This window comes from Falco peregrinus, chromosome 5 (genome assembly GCF_023634155.1).
Source record: "Falco peregrinus isolate bFalPer1 chromosome 5, bFalPer1.pri, whole genome shotgun sequence".
Classification (NCBI taxonomy): domain Eukaryota; kingdom Metazoa; phylum Chordata; class Aves; order Falconiformes; family Falconidae; genus Falco; species Falco peregrinus.
In genome coordinates, this window is record NC_073725.1 from 3,994,564 (window position 1) to 4,016,489 (window position 21,926).

Sequence of the window (21,926 nt, forward strand, 5' to 3'; positions counted from 1 at the left end):
AAGGAACGGGGTACGCGCCCACAGCCGCCCCTCGGCTCCCCACCGCGCCCGCGGTGGCCTGAGGTTCGGGGGGGGCCGGGAGCAGCAGCAGCAGCTGGGGTCAGCGCGGGTGCGGGGGCAGGCGGGAGGGCTTGGGGGGGCCGGGCCGGGCCGGGCCGGGTGGGGGGGTGCGTGACCGGTCGCCGTGGCCGCCGCGCACGGTGCTGCCGCGGCCTCGCAGCTGCGGGCACGTTCCGCAGGCGCGTCCCCGCTGTGCCGCTGCGCTACGTGCCGCTGCGGACGCGCAGCCGCCCCGCCCGCCTCCCGCCGGCCCCGCACGGCGCTGCAGAAGCCCTGCCGGCGGCGGGGCTGGGCATGGAGCGGCTGCGGGTGGAGGCTGCGGCCTTGGAGCAGTACGCGGAGTACCGGCGGTGAGCGGAGCCCCGCGCCTCGCCCGCCGTCGCCGCGGAGGGGGGGGGGGGGGGGGGGGGCGGGGGCCTTTCCCTTCCCCGCGCCCTGGCGAGGAGGTGGGATCGCACCCCGCGCTCCCGGAGCCGCCTCTTCGGGGTCTGCTGCGGCTTCGTGGTGCCACACGCCCCCACCCCCGCCATTTGCTGGCGAAGTCGGAAGCGCGTTGCCGGCCTGCGCCCGGTGCCCGAGCGGCCCTCGGTGGGGGGGCGGCATCGCCCCGCCCGGGGCAGCCGCGGTGACCGGACCAGCCCAGCGCGCCTCGCCCGTGCGCGGCGGCTGGCAGGCGCTGCCTGCCGGGGAAGCCTGGGCTCGCCTCGCCTCGCCTGGCCCGTCGGGGCCTGCGCACCTGCCGGCCTGGCAGCGTGTCCCTGGTGTGGCGTGGGGGGGTGACGTGTCAGCTGTACCGCCCTGCCAGGGAGCACAGACTTTTGCACGTCGTAAACCAAGTTTTACAGCGTATAAACGCGTGTCCTTAGACTCCCGTGTGTCTTTGCTAATCTTGTTGTTGCTCCTCCTGAAGAGTTGAGCAAAAAAATAACCATGAACTCGGTCGTTATACTGAGATGGGGTCCTAATTTAGCTTAGGAAAACCCTGAGGAGGACGCAGGAGGTAGGCACAGTGGTATTTCTTACATATGTAGTTATGCACTGCTTCAGTGTGTCGGCTGGATTGACGTGCAAATGACAGTGACTGTTGACACGTTATACTGGTGCTGTATGGTACTGGCAACCTACAAATTCACAGGATATTTCACAAAGAAGCGCTTCTGAGGTATGTTTTAGTCCATCCAACAAATAACGACTGAAATATTTACAGACTTTAATAAACTGACCTTCAGCATAGTTAAGTGCTGCAATTAAGTCTAAATTGTATCATACAGATTTTTACTTAAGTGTCTTCAGTTGTCTCCAGAAATGCAGAATTTGGACACTGCTCCAGAGTTCTGGCTATTCAATGACCTTGAATTTAAACCTGCCTGCCTGAGGTGTGGGGCACAGCTGCGGTCAGCTTTATGTACAGAATCTGGCTTAGTCTTCTTCAAATTAGAAGACAGCTTGGCTGTATTGTTTATTACTTTGATGGCAGTGTGGTTATCTCTTTGCAGTTAAATAATCTTACGGTAGGCTAAGATTAGGTAACTTGATAGAAGTCTGCAGTACAGTTAGGTGTAGATGGGTGAAATGACTTGCCAGAGGTCATGCGAGGAGTCTGCGGCAGTGCTGGCTGGTTACACAACCCTTGATGCCCATTGCTTTTTCTGCTGTATGAAAAGGAGCTTGGTAGTTTGCTTTATTCATTTTTTCCTTCTCTTTTACAACACTTGATTTTCAGTCTGTCAGAGCAGATTTTTGAAAAGAGCAGCATTCAAAAAATTTCATTAAAGATCAGGTATAGATCTGTTAAATGTATATCACTAGAACAGTATTTTGAAGTATTAGATTACCTTTTTCTGCATTTATAACAGAAGTGTTGTTACACATTTGAAAAAATACCTTGAGAAACCTACTTTTATTGTCCTCATTTTCTTTTTTTGGGGGGTTTCTTTTATTATGTTATTACATGTTTACAGAATTGTGGGTGGTGATGATGGAGGAAAGCTCTTTACCCCTGAGGAATACGAGGAGTACAAAAGAAAAGTATTACCAGTTCGGTTACAGAACAGGTTGTATGTGAGCTGGAGATCACCAACTGGCATGGACTGTAAGCTTGTGGGGCCAGAGACGCTGTGCTTTTGTACTCACCGGTAGGCATCTTTTCTTTTTTTGCACTGTCATATTTTTTTAAATCAGGAAAATGTAGAATGTTTCCAGATACATCACAGAATGGTATAAGGAAATTAATTTAAGGTCTAAGGGCTGAGAAAATTAGGGTTTAAATCATAAGAACTGTTCTTAAATCTAAATCTTAGTACATTTTTTGAGACCAAAATGATTTTGTAGTCTTCAATAAATTCAGCTTTGAGCCACGAGTTCCTCTGAGTAGACCAGATTGATTCTGATAGTGCTGTCAAAATGAAACATAAGGATCTGTGATATTTAGTAATGAATGGATGTAAAGGCACCTGATATTATGCATTTAATTGAAAATTAACAATTACCAGTAATGAATATGATTATAAGATAACACAAAACAGAACTTGTAAGATAAATTATAAGACTTTCAGTTTTCTGATAAATACTAGCAAGGTTATAAGAGTTACTGTTTTTGCCTGTTCTAGGTACAAACAACACAGAACGGACTATGAAGTGATTCCCAAAGACCGTCCTATTTGTGTGCCTTGTAGAGTGAGCCGTTGCCTGTGCCAGTCCTATCACTATGTCCCTCTAAATGGCACGCAGCCCATCCGTTGTAGATGTAAACATTTTGCTGATCAGCACAGTGCAGCACGTGGATTTTCATGTAACTCCTGTAAGTTACTGATGTGCTCGCAGCATTCTTTGCTAGGAAACTTCACAGGACCAGCATGTTAGGGATCTGTATTCTCCCCAAAGTATTAGGTATGTGCTACACTTGTCACTAATGCGTATTTTGGTCCTTGCGGAAGGATGGGAAATGGGAAGGAAGACATTGCCTTTTGCACGGGAGGGTTTAAAACAACATCCTTAGCTTCCCCAAGTCCTGTGAAGGAGCGTAAGTTTTTGAATTATTTGGTTAGGTGCATATGGAGACAGCAGCCTGAAGTCAGGCAGTATGAGAGTACCCCATGTGCAGTTTGTCCCTTCCAGTGCTGCGTGCACGTGACTCTTCTACATGAAATTGGTAGTTTGAGAGAGAGAGGTGATGATCTTCATTCCTCTATTGCCCGGTTGAATATAACGTTAATGTATTTTTCTGTCTTTTTCTGGACTCAATAAGAATTAGCGCTCTGTTCCCAGATAGTACTATTGTTAGCAGGCTAACAAAGCAGTTGCCAAGCATACAGAGTGTGAGTCAAGAAATGCAAATGGAATGGAGTTTCAAGTAAAAGGTTTGAGAAGGCATTAAGAGGAAGCTTTTTGCTTCAGTTGTTCGAGTTTATTGTAATGGAACAGCGGTAATTATTAACCATAGAGGATAAAAAAAAAGTGCATAAAGATGTTATAGCTTGCAACCTCAAATTACATAAACAAGATTTTTTTTTTCTACAGTTTCGTACCTGGAGGTGGCTCTTCATAGAGTTTAGTGAATTTCTTTTGTGAAGTTTGTCTAATTTGTGTAGGAAAAACCATAAACAGCTTTTGCTGGATGAGAATCATATCCCACAGAATAAAACATGAAATATTTATATGACAGCTTTTCAAGGATTTGCTCAAAGTAGTGTGGAATTCTTAAATGTGCAATTGGGCAATTCAGACTGAATCCTGAGAAGAGAGTGTTTTTAATAACCGTTTACATTATGCACTTTTTCTAGAGTTCCTCAAAAATACAGACACTTCTGAGGGCTTTACAGATCACACAGAGAAGTACTGAGACTTCTATTTTGAACTTGTGTTGTTTTAGTGTACTCTTATTAGTCTAGCCCAGTGCTGTATAAATGTAATGTGATAGATAAATTATAATTGAAAAAATACTGCTGTTGCACTTTATATAGTCTATATACTTTATTCTGTATCTAAAGACAGAGTAAGAGCTTTGTTATTATGAAGTGCCCAAAATTATATGAAAAAGCCTTTAACATTTCCAAGAACACAATCCTTGAACATATTACACAAGACTTAACAAAAATCTTTCTTGGGGCTCTGCAAAATGGACTGTAACTGGGAGTTGGAAGCAGAGTAATTTGTGTAATGAAACATTTGCAAAATCAGTTCCTCAATTTCTTGTCCACATCATTGCTCCAGCAGGGCTTTGATGAGAGTCTTGGCTGTAGCTAGGGTAGATACATCACCTCTCTGTGTTTCTGAATGCCACATGCCATTTGTATAACTATTTGAATTACATCTTGTGGCTATGTAAGCTTAAAAAAACCCCTGAAAGTTGGTCTAATGGTACTCTTATGTAGAACCCATTTTGCTGTTGCTGCGGCCTCTATTTACTACCAAGATAATTTTGCTACTTGTAAAAGACATTGAAATTGTTATTTGTACCATAAATTGTGATTTGAAGTTTTCTGGCCATGCAGCGTTGACATGTGCTGCACGCCTTTGGAAGTAATACTGCCAAAATGCTGGCAGGTTGCCTTTGTTACCCAGTAATAGATACGGGGGTTTTATTTTTCTTTTTTATTAGGGGAGAGATAGAGGAGGGTGTTGCTAATGGCAATGGACACAAATTGCAACATAGGAAATCCAATTAGATACTAGGAAAGAAATGTCTGTTCTAAGAGAGGACCAACATTGGTCCAGGCTGCTCAGAGAGGTGGAATCTCCATTCTTGGAGGTACTCAAAACGTGACTTAATGAGACCCTGAGACTGGGCAACCCCTATGATCTAACCCCCACATTCATCCTTTCTCGTGTTTTATACAGCATTTTCATACAGCTGGATGCTTTTGCAGTGAAGGAACTTGAGATTTTGAGAAGATCAGTTTAGGGAAGCACTGTTTTGTCTGCAATGAGGTATAAATTTTGCTTAGGGACATAGTTTAGTGATGGACTTGACAGTCCTGGGTTAATGGTTGGACCTGATGATCTCAAAGGTCTTTTCCAACCTATATGATTCTAAATTCCATTATCATCTCACTCATTAATGTTATTTGTTTGTTAATTAGGTTCCAAGTGTTCGGGCTTTCATAGTTGCTTTACCTGTGCATGTGGTCAGCCAACATATGCTCATGAAACAGTCGTGGAAACTAAACAAGAGCACTTAGCCCAAAGGAGGCCCGTGGGGCAGGATGTTCCTTATGCTGCTGTGGGAGGACTGACTGGTTTTAGTTCACTAGCAGAAGGCTACCTGAGACTTGATGACAGTGGAATAGGTAAGTGCAGCTGACCTGAGGTGAAATTTTAATTCTCCAACTAAGTAGTTTTGAAAAGTAGTAATTCAACACAGATTTTCGAAGTTCAAAAGCGAGCTGGATCAATAGCAGTAGGTAGGACTTAAGACAGATTCCCCCTCCACCCCACCCCCCAGCAGTCCTTAGGTGCAGAGAGATCACTGTGACCATCTTGTCCAACATCCTGTAGTGAATTGATACTAAAACTCTTTGTCAACAATTCTGGTGTTCAGCCCAGTAGCTTCTGGTTGAATTGGAGCATATCTTTTAGAAAGAACTCTGTAACTTCTGGGTTTTTTTCTCTTAATACTTCCATGTTATATTTATGTTAATCCTTCAGCCTAATACTGCCCATTTTTTTTTCCCAAACTCAAAGGTTAGTAGCTGTTCAGCATAAAAAAAAAAAAAAAAGGAGGTAATTTGTAGAACTTTATTTTTGACAGGCATGTTAGTTGGCCTTGATGCCTCTGCTGCTCTGTGATTTTGTGTTGTTTAGTAATGGACACACTTTGTCCTGAAATACTGTTTTATTTATTATTGCCATGTACTCATTATTTCTTTTTTAAATTCTGGGCTGGTTTCCTGGATTTGTCTGAAGTTTAGAAACTATATCATAGCTGTAGTAATTAAAGAAACAAAGCTTTTAATTTCTTTTGAAGCCATCCTCTCTAACACTTTTATTAGCTCAAGTTTCTGGGGTCTGCACTGAGTGTTGTGGATATGAACCTGTAGCCTTGTTTTGACTTCATCATGTATATTCTTAATACATCTTGTGAAGTTATTTTTTTGTTTTCATTCAGCTTCTTTTCCCACAGGGGCTCCTTCTGCTGAACTTTTAGAATCCCCCGTTACCAGCATGGATCATCCATTTCTAAAAGCATTTGAGGGACCTTCTAGTTCTGCTCAAACCACCTCACAGATAGCAGGTGCTATATTAGTAGTATAATACTGATTTACAAAAAGTATTTAATATAAAATTAATCAGCTTTGTTTATGAGTTGAAGCATGCCTAGGGCTAAAATCAAGGTTAAAATTAGTATTGAAGCCTTGTTATGTGAAAAGTTAGTACAACATTCATGTACTTGAAGTGCTTAGAATAACTGTTTTGTTACTGCTTGTTGGTTTTGCTCATGATGTGCTTTTTAACTTTTTCTAGCGTTTGGTATCGTCTTCATTAATGGTGTCACTCATTGGATTAGTTTTTTAAATTTTCAATTCCTACTAGAAGCTCATCATATCTGAATGGATTGTACATGGTCAGCACAATCCTGTGAAACTGCTTTCTGTCAGAAAGTCTTTTCTGCATGGAATTATGGATCAGTTATGCTTATTTTATGCCCCTTATTTAGTTGTAAGAATTTAGGAATTAATGTAACTGTTGAACTCCTCCAAGACTATTTATAATAGCTGCTAGCCTGGACTGAGGAGGTTACTCTTTGATCCCAATTGCTGGGCTTTGTTACTTGCCTGTAAAGGTGGGTTCTTATTTTAGATGTGTTTTGCCAAATGTAAAACATAAGTAATGGAGTAGCAAGTATCATTAATGAAAAAAGTTTGGTGGTGTTTCCCTCCCCCCCCCCCCAGGTGATTCTGGTGCCACAAGGCAAGTTTCTCATGGAAAGCATTCAGAAGATGATGACATGGCTTACTTTGAAAAACGTTATCAAGAACGGGCAAGTTACTACATTTATCTTAATTCAAATATATTTTCACAAGAGGATGTCTAAAAAAGATACATGTATGATTTAAATGGCATATAAATGCATTGTATAATTTCTGTCTGAAAAATCACTAGCTTCTTAAAGTTTGAAATACAATTATGAGCTATCACAGGACTTCAGAGGTCAGTCATGTCTGGGATGGTATTTACCTTAACTGGGCAGATTTTTATTGAAGTAACTCACGATTACAAAAAACCAAAATATTTTACATGTAAGAAAAAGAAACAAGAAGATTCACAGAAGGTCTCCTGTGACATTTAGGAATGTTTGTTTGCTACCTTGTTTATAAAACTTTTATTATGTTCTTTTCCTTATGAGTGTCTGAGTAGTTGGGCTAAATCTGGTGTGTCTGTCTTAGATGATCTGAATCACCCCCTTACAGGTGCCTCCTCCACCCCACTGACTATCTTAAATTTGAATGCCCTGTGGTGTAGGTTACTTAGATGTTTAAATACCTATTCTTTCACTGCATTAGCTTCTTAGTTCCACCGTCCTGGCTGGAAGTATGTCGTGACTGTTTATGAATTCTTTTGTAAGGCAATGTTGCATAATTAAATTCCAAAATCTTAACTGCTGTTATATTTGCTGCTTGCAGCCAGGTGTTTGTTAATGAGAAAGCTGTTCTAGCTTTATGAAATTTTAAATTCTTTATTTTGGAAACTATCACAAAATATGGTAGGATGTTACAAATGTAGTATCAGTTTATAAGAGAAAATATGTTACTTTCAAATCCAAATTGCTGCATTTCTTTTTTCCCCCAAGATTTTGATTTCTTTGCAAAAGGTAGTAGGAATGTCAGATAAAAATGTCAAGCCTGCCCGTATGGAAAAATGTTTGAAAATGAGTTCTTGTGTAGACCAACAACAGGATTGCTTAGCAGAGAGTTCATTTGTAGACATCCAAATCAGGACTGGGACCTTGCTTCCTTCTGACACTATTTTATGGGGGGAAAAAAGCATGTTAAAAATACTATTTTATTTTCCCTTGCATTGTTGGTAGCAACATGATCTCTTACGTTAGATGAGATGCAAAAGTCTGTGCATCCTTTTTATATAATTGCTCTAAATAGAATTTCATTCACTGATGTAACAATACTTGAGAACAACTGTTGCTTCTAAAACCAACAGATATATTTGTTTGGATTAATAGTCTTACTGCAAAATGGCAGAGTTAAATGTATATGTGTTGGTAAATCATACCATGCTGTAAGAGCCTACTTTGTAGAAAAAAATTGTATGAGGGAAAGACACTGAGATGGCTGTTTAGCATCTACCTCAGCAACAAACTCCCTATCTGATTTTGTGCATGCTGGTTAGTCTGTGTCTGTTACATGTCTGTAATAAAAGTTCTTTACCTTCAATTGACATAAAGATAAACCCATGACCATTTGTGAGGCGTGTTGGCCTTGAGGGATACATAGATACCTAGATTGCCGTTATCAGAGATAAAGGCAACCCTGGTTTGAATAGGGGAGGAGCTGTAGGGTTCTGGAAGTGCTCCTATGCCCTATGATGCAAAAGTAAGCAACGCTAGGTTGGGCTGGTAATAATCTGTAGCTCTCCCCACTGCATGTATTACTCTGGAAAATTTGGGACTGGATGTAGAGATTTAATATCACATTGGTAGCTGACTTGCAAATTAATGTTTGAACCATTGTTGGTGTCTTTCTTTGTTACAGCTGAAAAAGGAGAAGGCTGCTAAACGGAAAAGTCCTGGGCCATCAAAGAAGCCATGAGATTAATAAATAAACATTTATTATATGGCACCGTGTTAATCGGTGTATTGAAAGTATTTTTCACTGTGCCTACCTACATACTTGTATTTCTGCATTTCTTTATTCTGTTGTTTTGTTCTATTGCTGAAATTATTATTTTTTATTTTTTAGTTATCTTCTAATAAAATTGATGCTTTAGTCAGTGTGTTTCTAATCTCCAGAATTGTTAACAGATACTCCTTTGAGAACGCAAAATCATATTTAGAGACTTACAGAACTCTTATTTAAGATCTGAGAGAATAACCATGTATTTAAGTATTACATTGTATAAGGGCGAAATAAAATATATCTTATTCTTAGACTTTTATTATTTGTCCTTAGAACTCATTAATGGATTTTTGCTTGGTGGGATTTGTTCTGTTAATACTGACATTTTAGTCTTTACTTTAAATCTTTTCTTTTTCTGTCTGTTGGTTTCACTGCCTTTACATAAAATTCAAACATACCCTTCTTCTTTCATGCTTCTCTAGGCTCTCTTCTTGCTATTGTATAAATGTTGTTACATGTGATATTTTGTACGCTTGTAAACCCCGTTTCCACACATAGCTCCTCACTAGCTACTTCGAAGGCATGCTGCTTGTGTACTCTATCCCAGATTTCTCTGGCGGTACCATTCTCCCGATTCCGTTTGTTGATGCTGTACATAACAATGATTCTATTACACTAAATTTCTGAAAACATTAAGTGGAAATGGATATGGTATTTATTGCATGTAAACAAATAATTATATGGTGTGTAATACAAACTTATTTATCCAAGAGATTCTCTTTCATCATGTCTAATCCAACACAGAGTCCCTCAAGAAGGGAAATGTGCTTTTGTATTCTTTGTCCATAATCACAGCTGTGGTAGCATAATGTTGTATTAAAGGTAGTGGACAGGGAAATTTAAAATTTGGTAACTTTGTGTGGTGGTTTAAGTCTGCAAAGAGCAAGAACTTGGTACAGAATAACTGGCAGAGGCTGCAGTTTAGGAGGCAAAAGCAGAGCCTGAGCTGGCTTTGTGAGTGCCCTTTGAAAACAGAGAGGTATAAGGCAGTTTGTCCTTAAAAATGCTTGAAGGCATCTCTTGGATTGAAGACTTTCCAGGCGGTATGTGTGTACTGAGTCTTTATAGCAAGAGCTGGGAGAAGCTTACAAAGCTCTTCATTCCCATCAGGGAGAATGCTTCTATGTGCCAGCTTAGCAGAAGGGGTAAGGCTGAAAGCATTTGGTGCAGGGCAATACGCTTTTTTGTTTAGGTATCAGCTGTGAGAGGGTAGGAGAGTTCTTGGGAGCGCATGCAGGTCATACAGTGGCTGATGGAGACGGCTGGAACCCCAGTGAGAAAGAGATGGGTCAGTTGCCCAAATTCAAAGATTGAAAGAGGCCGTTTACCTTAACTCTGACCTGTACTGCCATTACTACAGATGCCAGTCAGAGAGGTTGTAATCTGTTACTTTAATTTAAATGCATAATATATCAAAGTGTCTAATGAATGTTTTAAAAGTACTTTACCTTTAAATTCTATGCTCTTACATACTGCTTTAATTTAATAAATAAAAAAATTAACGTGAGCTCCCTCTTCTGGTCCAGAAGCAATCATTTCTACAGATCCTCTGCTTAGTCTCATAAATAAGTGGGGATTTCACAACAGAATTACAAGAAACAAATGTAAATAACATTGTTAAAAAATTATAGTAAAAATGTTCCTATTTCAGTTTTCTAAGCTTGTAATAATCTCTCTGTAGTGAAAGTTTATTTGTCTTTCATATTTATCCTCATGGCTATACCCGTTGGGCAATACAGTTCCAGAAATGTATGTGTGTATTTCAGAGATGTAAGTTTTTCACAGCAAAATACTCTTCTAGACAGAGGTTTTACTAGTTACAAAAACCCCTGTATTTTCTGTTTCTTTTTGTACTGATAACTTTCACTTTTAGGAAATAACATATTGTGCATTTAATGACATTTTGAGTTAAAAATACTTGCCACTTTTAAATGTTTGCTTTGCCAAATGTAGTCTTACTAACTTGTACTTTGATCATCGTGAACTGGTTTTATAAGTCAATTTTTAAAAAAATTATTCTGAGTTTAAGCTTATTTAACATTTCCACCTAGGTGATACAAAAAAAGTTAATATATTTATTTCATGGTATTTCTTTTTAGTTGGAAAACAGGTGGGATCATAAAAATACCAACTGCATTAAATATTGCTTAAGGGCTTGTGACCACTTTTCACCCATGTTGATGATGTCCAAGTAAAAAAACCTAATTTTCCTTAATAGAAGATATACTTTTGACTTCTCGGTATTCATGTAGTACTTTTTTGTAGCATTTTTATTTGTACATATACATGAAAAACCAGTTACAATATATCTCACAATGTTGCTGGCTGTGAAAACTGGACACTGATGTCACATCTTAAATTTGGACTTAACTGGAATTACTCTTATTTTTATGCTAAAAGAAATAATCATAATTTTGTAGGATCAAAATTGCAACCTCCAATTCTATTGATAAATCTCTTTGTACTTTTATGAAAAAAGAACATTTGTGTAAAGGTAAAAGCGGAGACCAAATGCTAGTATGTTTGCCATTAACAGTGGTCATTAAAGAGGTCATTTTAACCTGTACTTGTTGATGGTTTGTTTTCCTGAGAGCAGTTGTTAACTTTGAACATAGTATCATGGGACAGGTAAGTTATTGGTTCTTCTGGATGAGTTATTTGTGGGCGTTCAGCTGTCGTTCAGCTAGGTGCATTAACTGTTTCTGAGTGCAATCCAGGGAATCTGGCGCAGGGGAAATGGTTTGCTGTCATACACATGAGTGCTCTAAGCTGTTAAAGCCTGATTGCGTAGGTCTTAGGCAATGCTTAAGCACTTCTAATTTTAAAAATAGCTGGCTTTCAAATCAGTATTTTGCCATTATTATAACACTCCTAGAGTGTAGAGCAGCATTTTTTCACTAGTTTTAATCATTCTATGAAAAGGCTTAGGTGTACCTTGGCTATTTATGATAGAGATGGGTCAGTGACCCTGAGTGGAGGGCAAGGGGCTCTCCTTCCGCTTCCGTGCCTTTCTGAGGCTAAAGATGAAACGTGCCAGCCTGCCTGCCTCAGGCCTGGGAGGAAGGGGGATGTGATGTGCGAATTCGCAGCCGGTAAGGGCAGCCGTGGTGAATTACTTTGTCAAGTTGTCAGTGCCTTTACAGCTTGTTGTGCATGTTAAATGCTTTGCGGTCTTGTGTCTGTGTGTCCCTGAGGTCTCTAGTGTAGTTTTGTCGTAGCCATGTGGCCTAACAAAAAGAGACAACTCTGCGGGTAGTGATAGTCTTTTTTTCTCAGCACAAATATAATTGAAAACAACAACAAAAGTTTTCCAGTCTAAAAGACCTTGCATAGGTGTACCCGTTTGTTTTTTTTTTTTGGTAGCAGAACATACTACTTCTGTCTTGAAGCCTGTTCTTGCTTTGGAGCCCTTAGCGTTTGTCTTCTGGTAGTGTGAATCATTATTTGCTTTACGCTGGTTTTAGCTCTAATTTTACATTTGCTGTACCTGTGCTGCTGGGCCCTGCCTGGGCCCGGACCCGTGTGCTCCTTCAGGAAAGCCCAGGCTCGGCCCGTTGCCGGTGTAACGCTGGCGCCCACTCCTCACCGACAGCTTCATCAGTTTTCCTTCTATTAAGCAAAATTGTGAATACACCATATGCGAGACCAAAGCTGAGTGCTGACATCGGCCTGAGGGGAATGGGGTGAGCAGGGCTGACTGGAGCGTGGAGGCCAGCCGCCCCGGCTGCGCTGGTGGGGACGGGCCCTTCTGCCAGGAGGCAAGCGACAGGACAGGAGGGAACGGCCTCAACTTGTGCCAGGGGAGGCTTAGATTGGGTATGGGGAAAATTTTTTTCTCAGAAAGGGTGGTCAAGCACTGGAACAGGCTGCTCAGGGAGGTGGTGGAATGGCCATCCCTGGAGGTGTTTAAAAACGGTGTGGATGTGGTGCTGGGGGATGTGGTTTAGCCATGGGCTCAGCAGCCCTGGGCTGATGGTTGGACTTGACGATCTCAAAGGGCTTTTCCAACCGAAATGGCTCCATGATTTGTTCAACACCAGGCTTACCACGCTCACCAGGCCTCCAGTAGCGCCGGGGCCGCTTTGCCTGGGGGAGGCCGCCCCCGGGCTCTGCTGCCGGGGGTCCCCAGGGGCGTGGGGCCGCGTGGTGAGGTGGGGGCCCAGCTTTGCCAGCCGTGTAGGGTGGCCTCGTGTAAAAAAAAAAAAAAAAAAAAAAAAGGAGTTTTTCAGGAGCCCCCGGGCCGTGTGGGGGCCGAGCATGCTTGGCTGCAGGGGAGCCTGGAGCGTGTCAGAAGCTGTTGGCATGGCTGGAGAGGCAGAACATGGCAAAGGTAACGTGAGGTATTTTTTGAAACAAAACAAGCACATAAGCTCGAGAATTAATATTTTTTTTCTTTCCCCTCCCTGAAGTTGAAGATGCCATAACGTTTTGGGCAGAGGTGGGTTCAGGGAACTGCTTGGTTTTAACTGAGGTGTTTAATCTGCACATCCACCCACCCAAGTTTCTGTAGAAATAAATGGTATAATAGAATAAATAACAGCATTTGATAATGGGTGGTGGTGGGGAAGTTCATTTAGATTTCAGAATTGTAGGTATTGTTGTTCCCTTTTAAACTGCAATGAGTTACTCTTTTCTGAAATACAAAAAAGATTTTTTTCATCCATCGATTTGAATTGCAGCAGAGCTTTCCTGAATATTTGATAGGCAAAAAAGAAACAAATCAGATATTGAGGGTTAAAAGTATTTGCTGTTGGCTGAAGAATGCTGCAGGAGGCAGCTGGAGCCCTGCTGGGGGTGGATCCCCTACACTACTGACTGCTGAGCATTTGGGGGAGTGCCAGTGAAGCTTGACACCGAGATGGTTCAGAGATGTTTGGTCCTTTCAGGTTTTGTGTAGATGGGCAGAAGGGTGTTGGATGGGGGGAGTGAGAAAAAGTAAAATACCCCAAACGATGGGTAGTTTTCATTAAGGTGGGGGATACAGTAAGGAGAGGGGAAAATCCAGAATGGGTACCAAAGCTTGCCTTCTCTGTTTGGTCTGCTGGCTGATTGGTGTGTGCGTTTTAATCAACACCTGGGTAGTTTTGAGCCGGTTGGAGAAGGTAATGCTGCTTGTCCCTAGTAGGAATACAGGGATGGGAACAAACCTTACCCATTGTGTTTATGGAACAGTTTTTTCTAGTAAAGGGATTTTTTGATGCAGTAGTCATAGGTAGTGCTCCTTTAGGTTCTTACCCTGGCATTCTGAGACTCAGTGTTTTAATTAATATTGTAAGGTACAAAAGTTAGGAGTGTATTTCTAAAGTTAACAAAATGCTTAGTTGCACTAATGTTTTCTTTCCTGCTCAGAGCTCTGGATCCATTCCTTTGAATTACGAGTACAATGTTGTCTAATAAATGCCGTGTTACTGGAATTGACCCAGTTTTGCAGTGGTGCAGATACCAAGTTGTAACTGGAACGACTGCTTCTCTCAGCCAAACCAAAACCCAAGTCTTGCATGTAAGGAGAACGGGGAGTATGCCAGAGCTGTTGTTTCCTTGTATTAAGGAGAGAAAAAAAAAAAAAAAAGCCAAATACATACTAAAATTTGATTGACAAGTAAGAACTGCACACTGCTCGCAGAATCTGGTAATTAAATTGTTAAAAACATTCCTTGCAAACTGTTTCTCTGGGGTACGCTACCTGCCCTGATCAGTTTGATTAATTTTTGGATGAAAGTGAGAGCAGGCTTACAAATGCAACTAAAATCATGAAGTTTGAAAGCTTAAGGTGGGGTGTTACTTGTCTCAACAGCAGGGCCACTGCTTTTATTTGATTTTTGGCTGTTATAAGCCATCAAGTATCTATTAAAAGTGACAGTTAATAACTCATACTCTCTCTCCACACTTTTTAGAATGTCAGTAGATGTAATGACCTTTTGAAATTAAGCTGTGCACTGGCAGAAGCTTGTCCTTGAGCTAGTGTAGGTTTTGGCAAACCTGATATTAGTAAGGTAGGTAAGCTGTGTATGTGTGGAGTTTGTTTTTCACTTGGATGTAAAAGCCTTAATTTTGTGAAGCCATTTGCTTAGGTATTTTCTTGATCTTTGATTATTCTGTGGGCTATATTCTCTTAATACGTCTTTAAGAATTGCTGGCTTTCCTAAAGAAGGTGGTTATTTTGTGTGAGCAAATTTTAAATCTTTCTGCATTTCAGCCTTCCTGCACTTCAGTCTTCAGTGCTCAGAAAGTACTACAAGAAGGGGGGTGTGTGTGTATATATACATACGTAAGAAAATATACATGCATACCGAATGCTGAATTCTCTTTCATTGTGCAGTATACATTATGGCTTATCTTTAACAGGAGAGCAGTGCTTTTTCAGAGAAGCGATTCTTTGCTCCATGTCAAGTGTGGAATCAAAAACCTGTAACACTAAATGTGCTGGAGAAAGTACTCTTGGGAAGATAACAAGGACATATTTAACAGCAGTTCCATGACAAGCATACAAAGAGTGATGACAGTTTTGGTTTTGTTTGTGAACTAGTAGTGGCTTATTGCAACATAAGGTTTAAAGAAAACTGTTTGTCTGAACTGTTTGTGTGCGCAGGTAAATGATCTTCTACATTCCTCTTCAAAAGGAAGAAAACGCACCGACAGCAAACACGGTATGTTTGTGGTGTGAAAGGCCTGTTTCTTTGTTGGGCTTATTAAGCCATCAGTGTCAATAAAACACTGTAGCAACACATTAACAGAAAAGCCATGGGAGCCTACTGTATAAAATGTTAGTGGTTTTGTAGCTGCAAAATTTTCTTTGAGCTATTGTTTTTAGAGTAGAGGATTATGTTTTTTAAGCATTAGCATATGTTGTTATGAGAGAGAGGATATCAAATGCATTACTTTGTTTTCATACTGCTGATGGGATAATTATAGGAAAGTATGAAAATATGATTTGTAATGTATTACAAATACCATTTTGAGGTATACTTCTATTTTCAGAATGCTATTCTTGATCCTTTTTTCCTAATTTCCAGATTTATGGTGGCTGTTTTTCTGAAGTTGGATGTTGGCACAGATGCATGGTACAGCAAGTGATCGAAAATGAAAAGGCAGGAACCATTTTTAAAAAATCTTTAATTGTGTGTCAGTTCTACATGCAGGATGATAGGAATAAATGCAACTCCTCTTTCTGAAACTTGCTGTGTGAATGCATTTAAAAACAGTGAATATACACGGGACACAAATTAAAGTGACCTGTAATTTTGAAAAGTGCGGATGAAAAGACTGGCAAAACATGACATATTTGCATAGCACTGTTTGTATTGCTTGATAGAGATTTAGGAGTGGTGGTTGACATTGTTAAGCAACGTAATTGAGTATCAGAACTTCTGAGTGGTGAACATGGCAGCCTTTGTGTGACATGTTAGCACTGATGCAAATGACCTGAAAGAGTTGTTAATCAGCTTTAGGTGACTGATACAGAAGTCTAGTGGTTCCTATTTAAAATGGTAATTCCTAGACAGGCTGGTTGGCATGGAAACATTGGATTACGTATCTCTTCATTGAATAAAGTCTTCTGTAGTGCTTCTTAATTGTAGCCCTTAGCTAGGGAAAAAAAAAATGCCAGCAGAGATCTGTTTTGTTACTTAAAGTTTTGTTGCTAAGCTTTCAGACAGCAGCCAACATAAGAGATTTCTCTAACTTGGTTCCTTCCTCTGAAGGGTGTCTAGGCTTAGTATGGAAGATTCTAATCTCTGCAACATACACGTGTTAAAATGCTTATATTCTAGTAGATTTCAGTGCATATTTCTGTAGGAGATCTGTGTAACATCTGCTGATTTATATTTTATATTATTTTTCAGTGTCAGGTACTGCACATTGACTATGGAAATTCTGAGGTTCTGAACAGATCAGACATAGTTGAAATTCCATCAAACTTGCAATGTCCGAGTGTTGCCAAGAAGTACAGACTCTGGGGACTGCGGATACTAACTGATCAGAACTTAAGCAGGTTTGACCAGGTGAGTCACAGATTTTGAAGCATTTAGATGATGGGTTCTGTAGCAGATGCTGGCAAATAGTGTCACCAGGAGGAGTCTTCCAAGAGCTGCATGTTTAACTGTGAAGGCAGGGCATGCTGGGAGGGGCTGTCTGAACTGTAGCCCTTATCACACTCTAGAAACCAAAACAGTTTTATAAGAAATGGTTCAGGTTGTGCTGGCTGGTGATTTTTAGAGTATGCTTTTGCTATTTTCAGAGCCTCAGGTCTTTTTTTGACTGACCCAAGTTCTTTCTGGCACTGAGGTAACAGAGTACTACTTCTGTTTCTTTTCCTTCAGGGGGAAAAATCCCTCCCTTGATTACAGAACCTGCAATAAATTCACTTACATCTGTGAGCCGCTTGAACTTGGTGTGCCAGGGTACCGTACAAACTTTTGTACAATTTGGTCAGGAGAGAGATAGTAACAAGTAAATGTGAGTCATTGTTGCTGGCTGGCAATGAATGTGAAAGAGTCAGGAGCTGATGCTAACAGGACCGGTATTTGAGTCTTTCTGAGTGGCACTAGTGGCAGCCTCCCTTTCTAGGACATCACTTGCAGTCTTGATGGTGTGCTGCTTCAAGGCTTGTCACTGGCACTGCCCACGCTTCACCAGCTGGTGGCTTGGGACCAGCAGTTGCCGGAGGAGGAGGTGGCAGACCTGCTTGCCTTATTGTATCCCTCTACCGTTTAGGGGTCCCAAGACCCTTTGTATATGATCTCATCCCTGTGGTCCTATTGACGTTGCTTAATGTGATTCCTTAAGACAGAGAATCTCAGAATAGAAATATCTGTTCCCAGTTCCCTGGGGTGTTATTTTGTTTGTGTGTTGTTGGATTTTTTTTTTAACTGTTCTTGTTGCTTGAAATAAAGCTTTATGCTCTGTGTAGCTTTCCTGCCCCCTTCCATTCTTAATTTTCAGCAAAATCAACTTACTTCTAGAAGCAGTGGGGCAAAAGAAAAAAAATCCTTAATAAAAGATAACTTTCTCCCAGATGCCATGTGAAAGTCTTGAGTGCATTCCCCAGTCTTTCAAAGCTGTTTTTCTTTGATATTATTGATGAAACTGATAGCTGCCAATTCTGGAATTTCCTAGTTTCTAAATGAGTATTTTCAGTAAGGTAGATTTCGATAGGGCAGATACACGTGATGATTCATTTGTCACTATTTTCTGTTTCAACTTCTGGACCACTTATTGAAAGGCTGTTAAACAATGTAATACTTCAAATATTTTTTTCATATTGTTGCGTATAATGCTGTTAAATAGTTGGTTTAGCATCCTCTAAAAGACTTGGATAACCTGGTTGCCAACTTCTAGTGAGAGCTGATGCGACTTTGGACTTCTGTCACTTGTGTGACACTGAATTCCTTGAAGCTGAACAGTGAGGTAGAAGTATTGGTGTTGAAGTCCAGTCTGGCATTGACAGTGATTAGATCAGGTGCATTTGTAGCCGTACAGATAACAGCATTGTTCCAGAATAAATGTGTTAAATATAAGTTTTACCTGTGTGGCTTTTTGGGTTTTGGTCTTAAACATGTCCTCTCTTTCTTAGAAGAAAGATGGCTGATTTCAGCTAAAAGTATTCAGTGTCCAATACACAACTTCATTGTATTTTGTATTACAGGGGAAGAAGTTCTTGAGCAGCCTGGTTTTTGAAAAAGAAATAAGAATACGTCATAAAGCCAAGCACAAAGATGGTACCATTATTGCCCAAGCAAAGTATGAAAAAGTAGATATTGGAGAGGAGGTGGCCAAGGGGGGGTTACTGAAAGATGCGCATCTCCAGGGAACACTAAAAATGTGGAAGAGAGAGAAGTAAATGTTGTGAAGAATCAGCATTGGAAGATAAAAGTTTCATTTCCACTGTGCGTAAACAGATCTGATCACATGCTGCACAGCACCCTGAGACAGTGTGTGGACCCAGCAGCTGCCAGCTCAAGGAATCAGAATTTTACTGGAAACTGTATATTTGCCCCAAAGTAAGGCAGTGGAACATCACAGAAAACTTTATATGAGTGATCTGATTAGCTTAGTTACTGAGATATGGGTGTATGAGAAGATTAAGGGGGAAGTGAGTATCTAAAATACGAGGTTCAGTTTCTGTCTTTCTGTCCAGTGAAGTAATACAGGCACGCAGTGGAAGTGAGTATATGTGAGTCTGTGTGCATGCTACCGTAGTGGGAATTAGGACATTAATCTGTAGAAACCTGTTCATTAATGTTGTTGAGGAAGCACAGGCTATCTAGCCAGTGTTTGATTTCCAGAGACAGACAATTCTCATATATCTTAATGCAAGATTTTGAAAAAGAAGGAAGGTGTAGCAGCTAGTAAGCAGAGGAGAACATAGTGGAAAGCTTAGTTGAGAGCGAAGGTTGCAGGACATCGGGCCTTTAGGAGATTTTGCAGTGACAGGCAATGCAATGTTTGTTTTAGCATCTATGAATTTTTCATAGGCTTGTCCCTGAGTCTTTTTCTAGTTATCCCCTATTTATTTAACTCTTAAAAACTCCCTGGGTGCATAAGTGGAATGTAAAAGTACACTTACCTAGCAGGACAAACATATTTTGGTGATTTATTTGTGTAGGAATGTAACAATGTGTCCTTATAAGAAAGAAAGCCAGCAACCACGGTTTGAAGTAAGCTTTAGGGGATTACGGTGTCTTTGCAACTTGTAATTACATTGACAAGACATGGTGGTAAGTTGGCAGTTACAGTTGTTCTAAGAAATCTTTTTAAAGAGACTTGCCCTACAGTTGCTAGAATTGCCATGGCAACAGGCTGCTGAGAAAAATGTTTGTGGGTGGGAAAGATGGTACTTGGCATTCAGAAAGTTGAGATGGTGTAAGAAGTAATGTTCTCCAAAAAAACTTATTTAGAATTTGCTAATGTTCCATAATTTGAGCTTCTTAAACATTGTAATGAATCACCTGAGGGGCATGCCCTTCCACATACCAGCATGTTATCCAAATACATTTTGCAATTAGATCGTTTAGGCAAGTCTATGCTGTTAATAAATACTAATATGAAATGAGGTGCTCTTCAAAAAAGTCTAAAGTACCTCATCCTGAATTATTTTGATACTCTGATCTGCCCTGTTTTCTGAGTTATCGATATACTCTGAATCTGATTTTTAAAGAAGAAATAGCCTTTTGCTGTTGTGGCACGCAGCAATGAGGTATCCTGACTGGCCTGAGCAGCCAGCAGATTCTCTATTCCATTTCTGTACGTTCTGGCATCTTTTAACTTTTTGCACATTGCAGGCATTTTTGAGTGGATGCCTGCAAAGGAAATTGAGAAGAAAAGAAGTTAGGGTGTAACCAAAGCCATACAGGTGAGGATGAAGCTGATGTGGGTTCTAGTGGAGCTTTGGTACCATACAGTATTGTCAGTACTCTGGGGCAGATGGCTTCACATCACTTTTCATTATAAAAATAACTTTTAGGTTATAGATCCAAAACACTAACCTTAAAGTGCTTTGGCTTATTTGGTAGATAGAGGACTTGAATTACAATGGATCTTGACTTTTCTGGATCTGCAGTGTGGTATTGTAAGGGGTTTTTTTGATGGGAAAGACTTTTGAGTTAGTGAAAACATAGAAAGGGTTGTCTTCAAATGATGTATGTTTTTCCTTTGTGTTGTGTCTTTGTGAAGACTGGTATGGAGAGGGATGCAAATTCTGAAGTTGTAAAGCATGACACTGGGTGCTTCTATGGTCTTTTTGATGTGGTGGTCTGTGGTCATTTCTGAAATTACTATAGCATGAAAGAATGCACATTATGTGTGGTTTTTTTTTTTTTTTAATTAATTTATCTTAATTAATTTGTAAAAGGGAAAAAATGCTAGCTTCTACCTTGGTGTCAGACACCAGTTTGGCACAAGTAGGACCAGATCAGAAGCTGTATGAAGACAAAGAAGTTCTCGGAAGGGAGAATGTATATCTCTTGCAGGGGCAGAAGGAACTAGAACCAAGGATTCAACAGCTGAAGTGTGAGCTTCAGGTATGTGGAAATGCAAAGAGGGTGCTTCCCTCCCTGTTGTGTTTCTGACAATGCTTTTGTCTTACGGTTTCATTGTACTGCAGTTCAGCTGTGCACTGTTGTTTGGATTAAACTGGTTGAGTGGAGATTTGTCTTGCCCTGGTGCAGGGAGATGCTGTCAGTGTGTGTTAGCGCATGTTTTGCAGTCCAAGTTGGATTCTAGCTCCCCTTGGTGTATGTACTGGCTTGCCACCACACTTGATGAAATTGCTGGTTTGGATGTAGGTGTTCAGTTTGAACACGTAGCTTTGCACTTTGTGATTAAAAACATGCTTTGTGTATAAGGATGCAATTCTTGGGGGTTTGTTTTTTCTTTTTTTTTTTTTTTTCTTCTCACTTAGAGGGAAAAAAGCTTTCTATGTGTTGGGCTGAAAATTCCTAAGCCTCACAGAATCATAGCAGCTGTGGAATAGAACTGGGTAAGAATTAGTATTTCCTTAATTGCTGCTTAATAGAAAATATGCTTATGTTTCTTTGCAGGGGAAGTTCCTTGCACTATCTGAGAGAAACGCAGTACTTAGTAATAGTTACTGGTAGGCTTAAAAATGGTGTGAATGGTTTTAAGTGTGATAAACAGCAGTAGTAAGAAGAGATTGTGTGAAAAGCTATTTGCATGAATTCAGAAAAATGTTGTGCAAACACTTATCTCTACAGATACGAAAGGAAAATCTGCCATTGTGTAAATCCCTTTGAAACCTCCAAACCTGAATTTGCATACGACTTCCTTGCAGAATAAAACTACTCATAACTGGCTTTGCTACTCTGTTACCTCTGCCTAGAACACCTGTGTTGCTACGAATGCTAATCCGTTGTTGCACAGATTCTCCATCCACTGAAGATAGGATGTTTGTGTACTTCTATGTAAACTAAATTGACAAGCAACAGAATACATGTCTGCAGCTAAGAAAAAAATACTTGAATGTGCAAGGAATTCTTAGAAGCATTTCTTATATATAGCCTG

At 40.5% G+C, this 21,926-nt stretch overlaps 2 protein-coding genes across 2 annotated transcripts in view; both read left to right on the forward strand.

Annotated features, from left to right (window-relative positions):
- Positions 1–259: 259 nt before the first annotated feature.
- FAM221A (family with sequence similarity 221 member A) lies at positions 260–11,437 on the forward strand. Its single transcript, XM_055806825.1, has 7 exons — positions 260–410; positions 2,022–2,195; positions 2,670–2,860; positions 5,142–5,348; positions 6,182–6,292; positions 6,951–7,039; positions 8,766–11,437. The coding sequence occupies exons 1-7, from the start codon at positions 355–357 to the stop codon at positions 8,820–8,822; spliced, it is 885 nt and encodes a 294-aa protein (XP_055662800.1). The 5' UTR covers positions 260–354; the 3' UTR covers positions 8,823–11,437.
- Positions 11,438–13,166: 1,729 nt separating this feature from the next.
- The window catches only part of STK31 (serine/threonine kinase 31), a 39,208-nt gene continuing 30,448 nt past the window's right edge, over positions 13,167–21,926 (forward strand). Inside the window, 8 exon segments of the mRNA XM_027786441.1 lie at positions 13,167–13,239; positions 13,319–13,347; positions 14,804–14,902; positions 15,923–15,997; positions 16,751–16,909; positions 18,553–18,688; positions 18,691–18,907; positions 20,758–20,926. Coding sequence (XP_027642242.1) covers positions 13,167–13,239; positions 13,319–13,347; positions 14,804–14,902; positions 15,923–15,997; positions 16,751–16,909; positions 18,553–18,688; positions 18,691–18,907; positions 20,758–20,926 — 957 coding nt within the window.

Coding starts and splice junctions, on each gene's coding strand:
- FAM221A (XM_055806825.1), top strand. CDS start 355: ATGGAGCGGCTGCGGGTGGAGGCTGCGGCCTTGGAGCAGTACGCGGAG. Junction 2,196..2,669: donor CTGTGCTTTTGTACTCACCG/GTAGGCATCTTT, acceptor TGCCTGTTCTAG/GTACAAACAACACAGAACGG. Junction 6,293..6,950: donor AACCACCTCACAGATAGCAG/GTGCTATATTAG, acceptor CCCCCCCCCCAG/GTGATTCTGGTGCCACAAGG.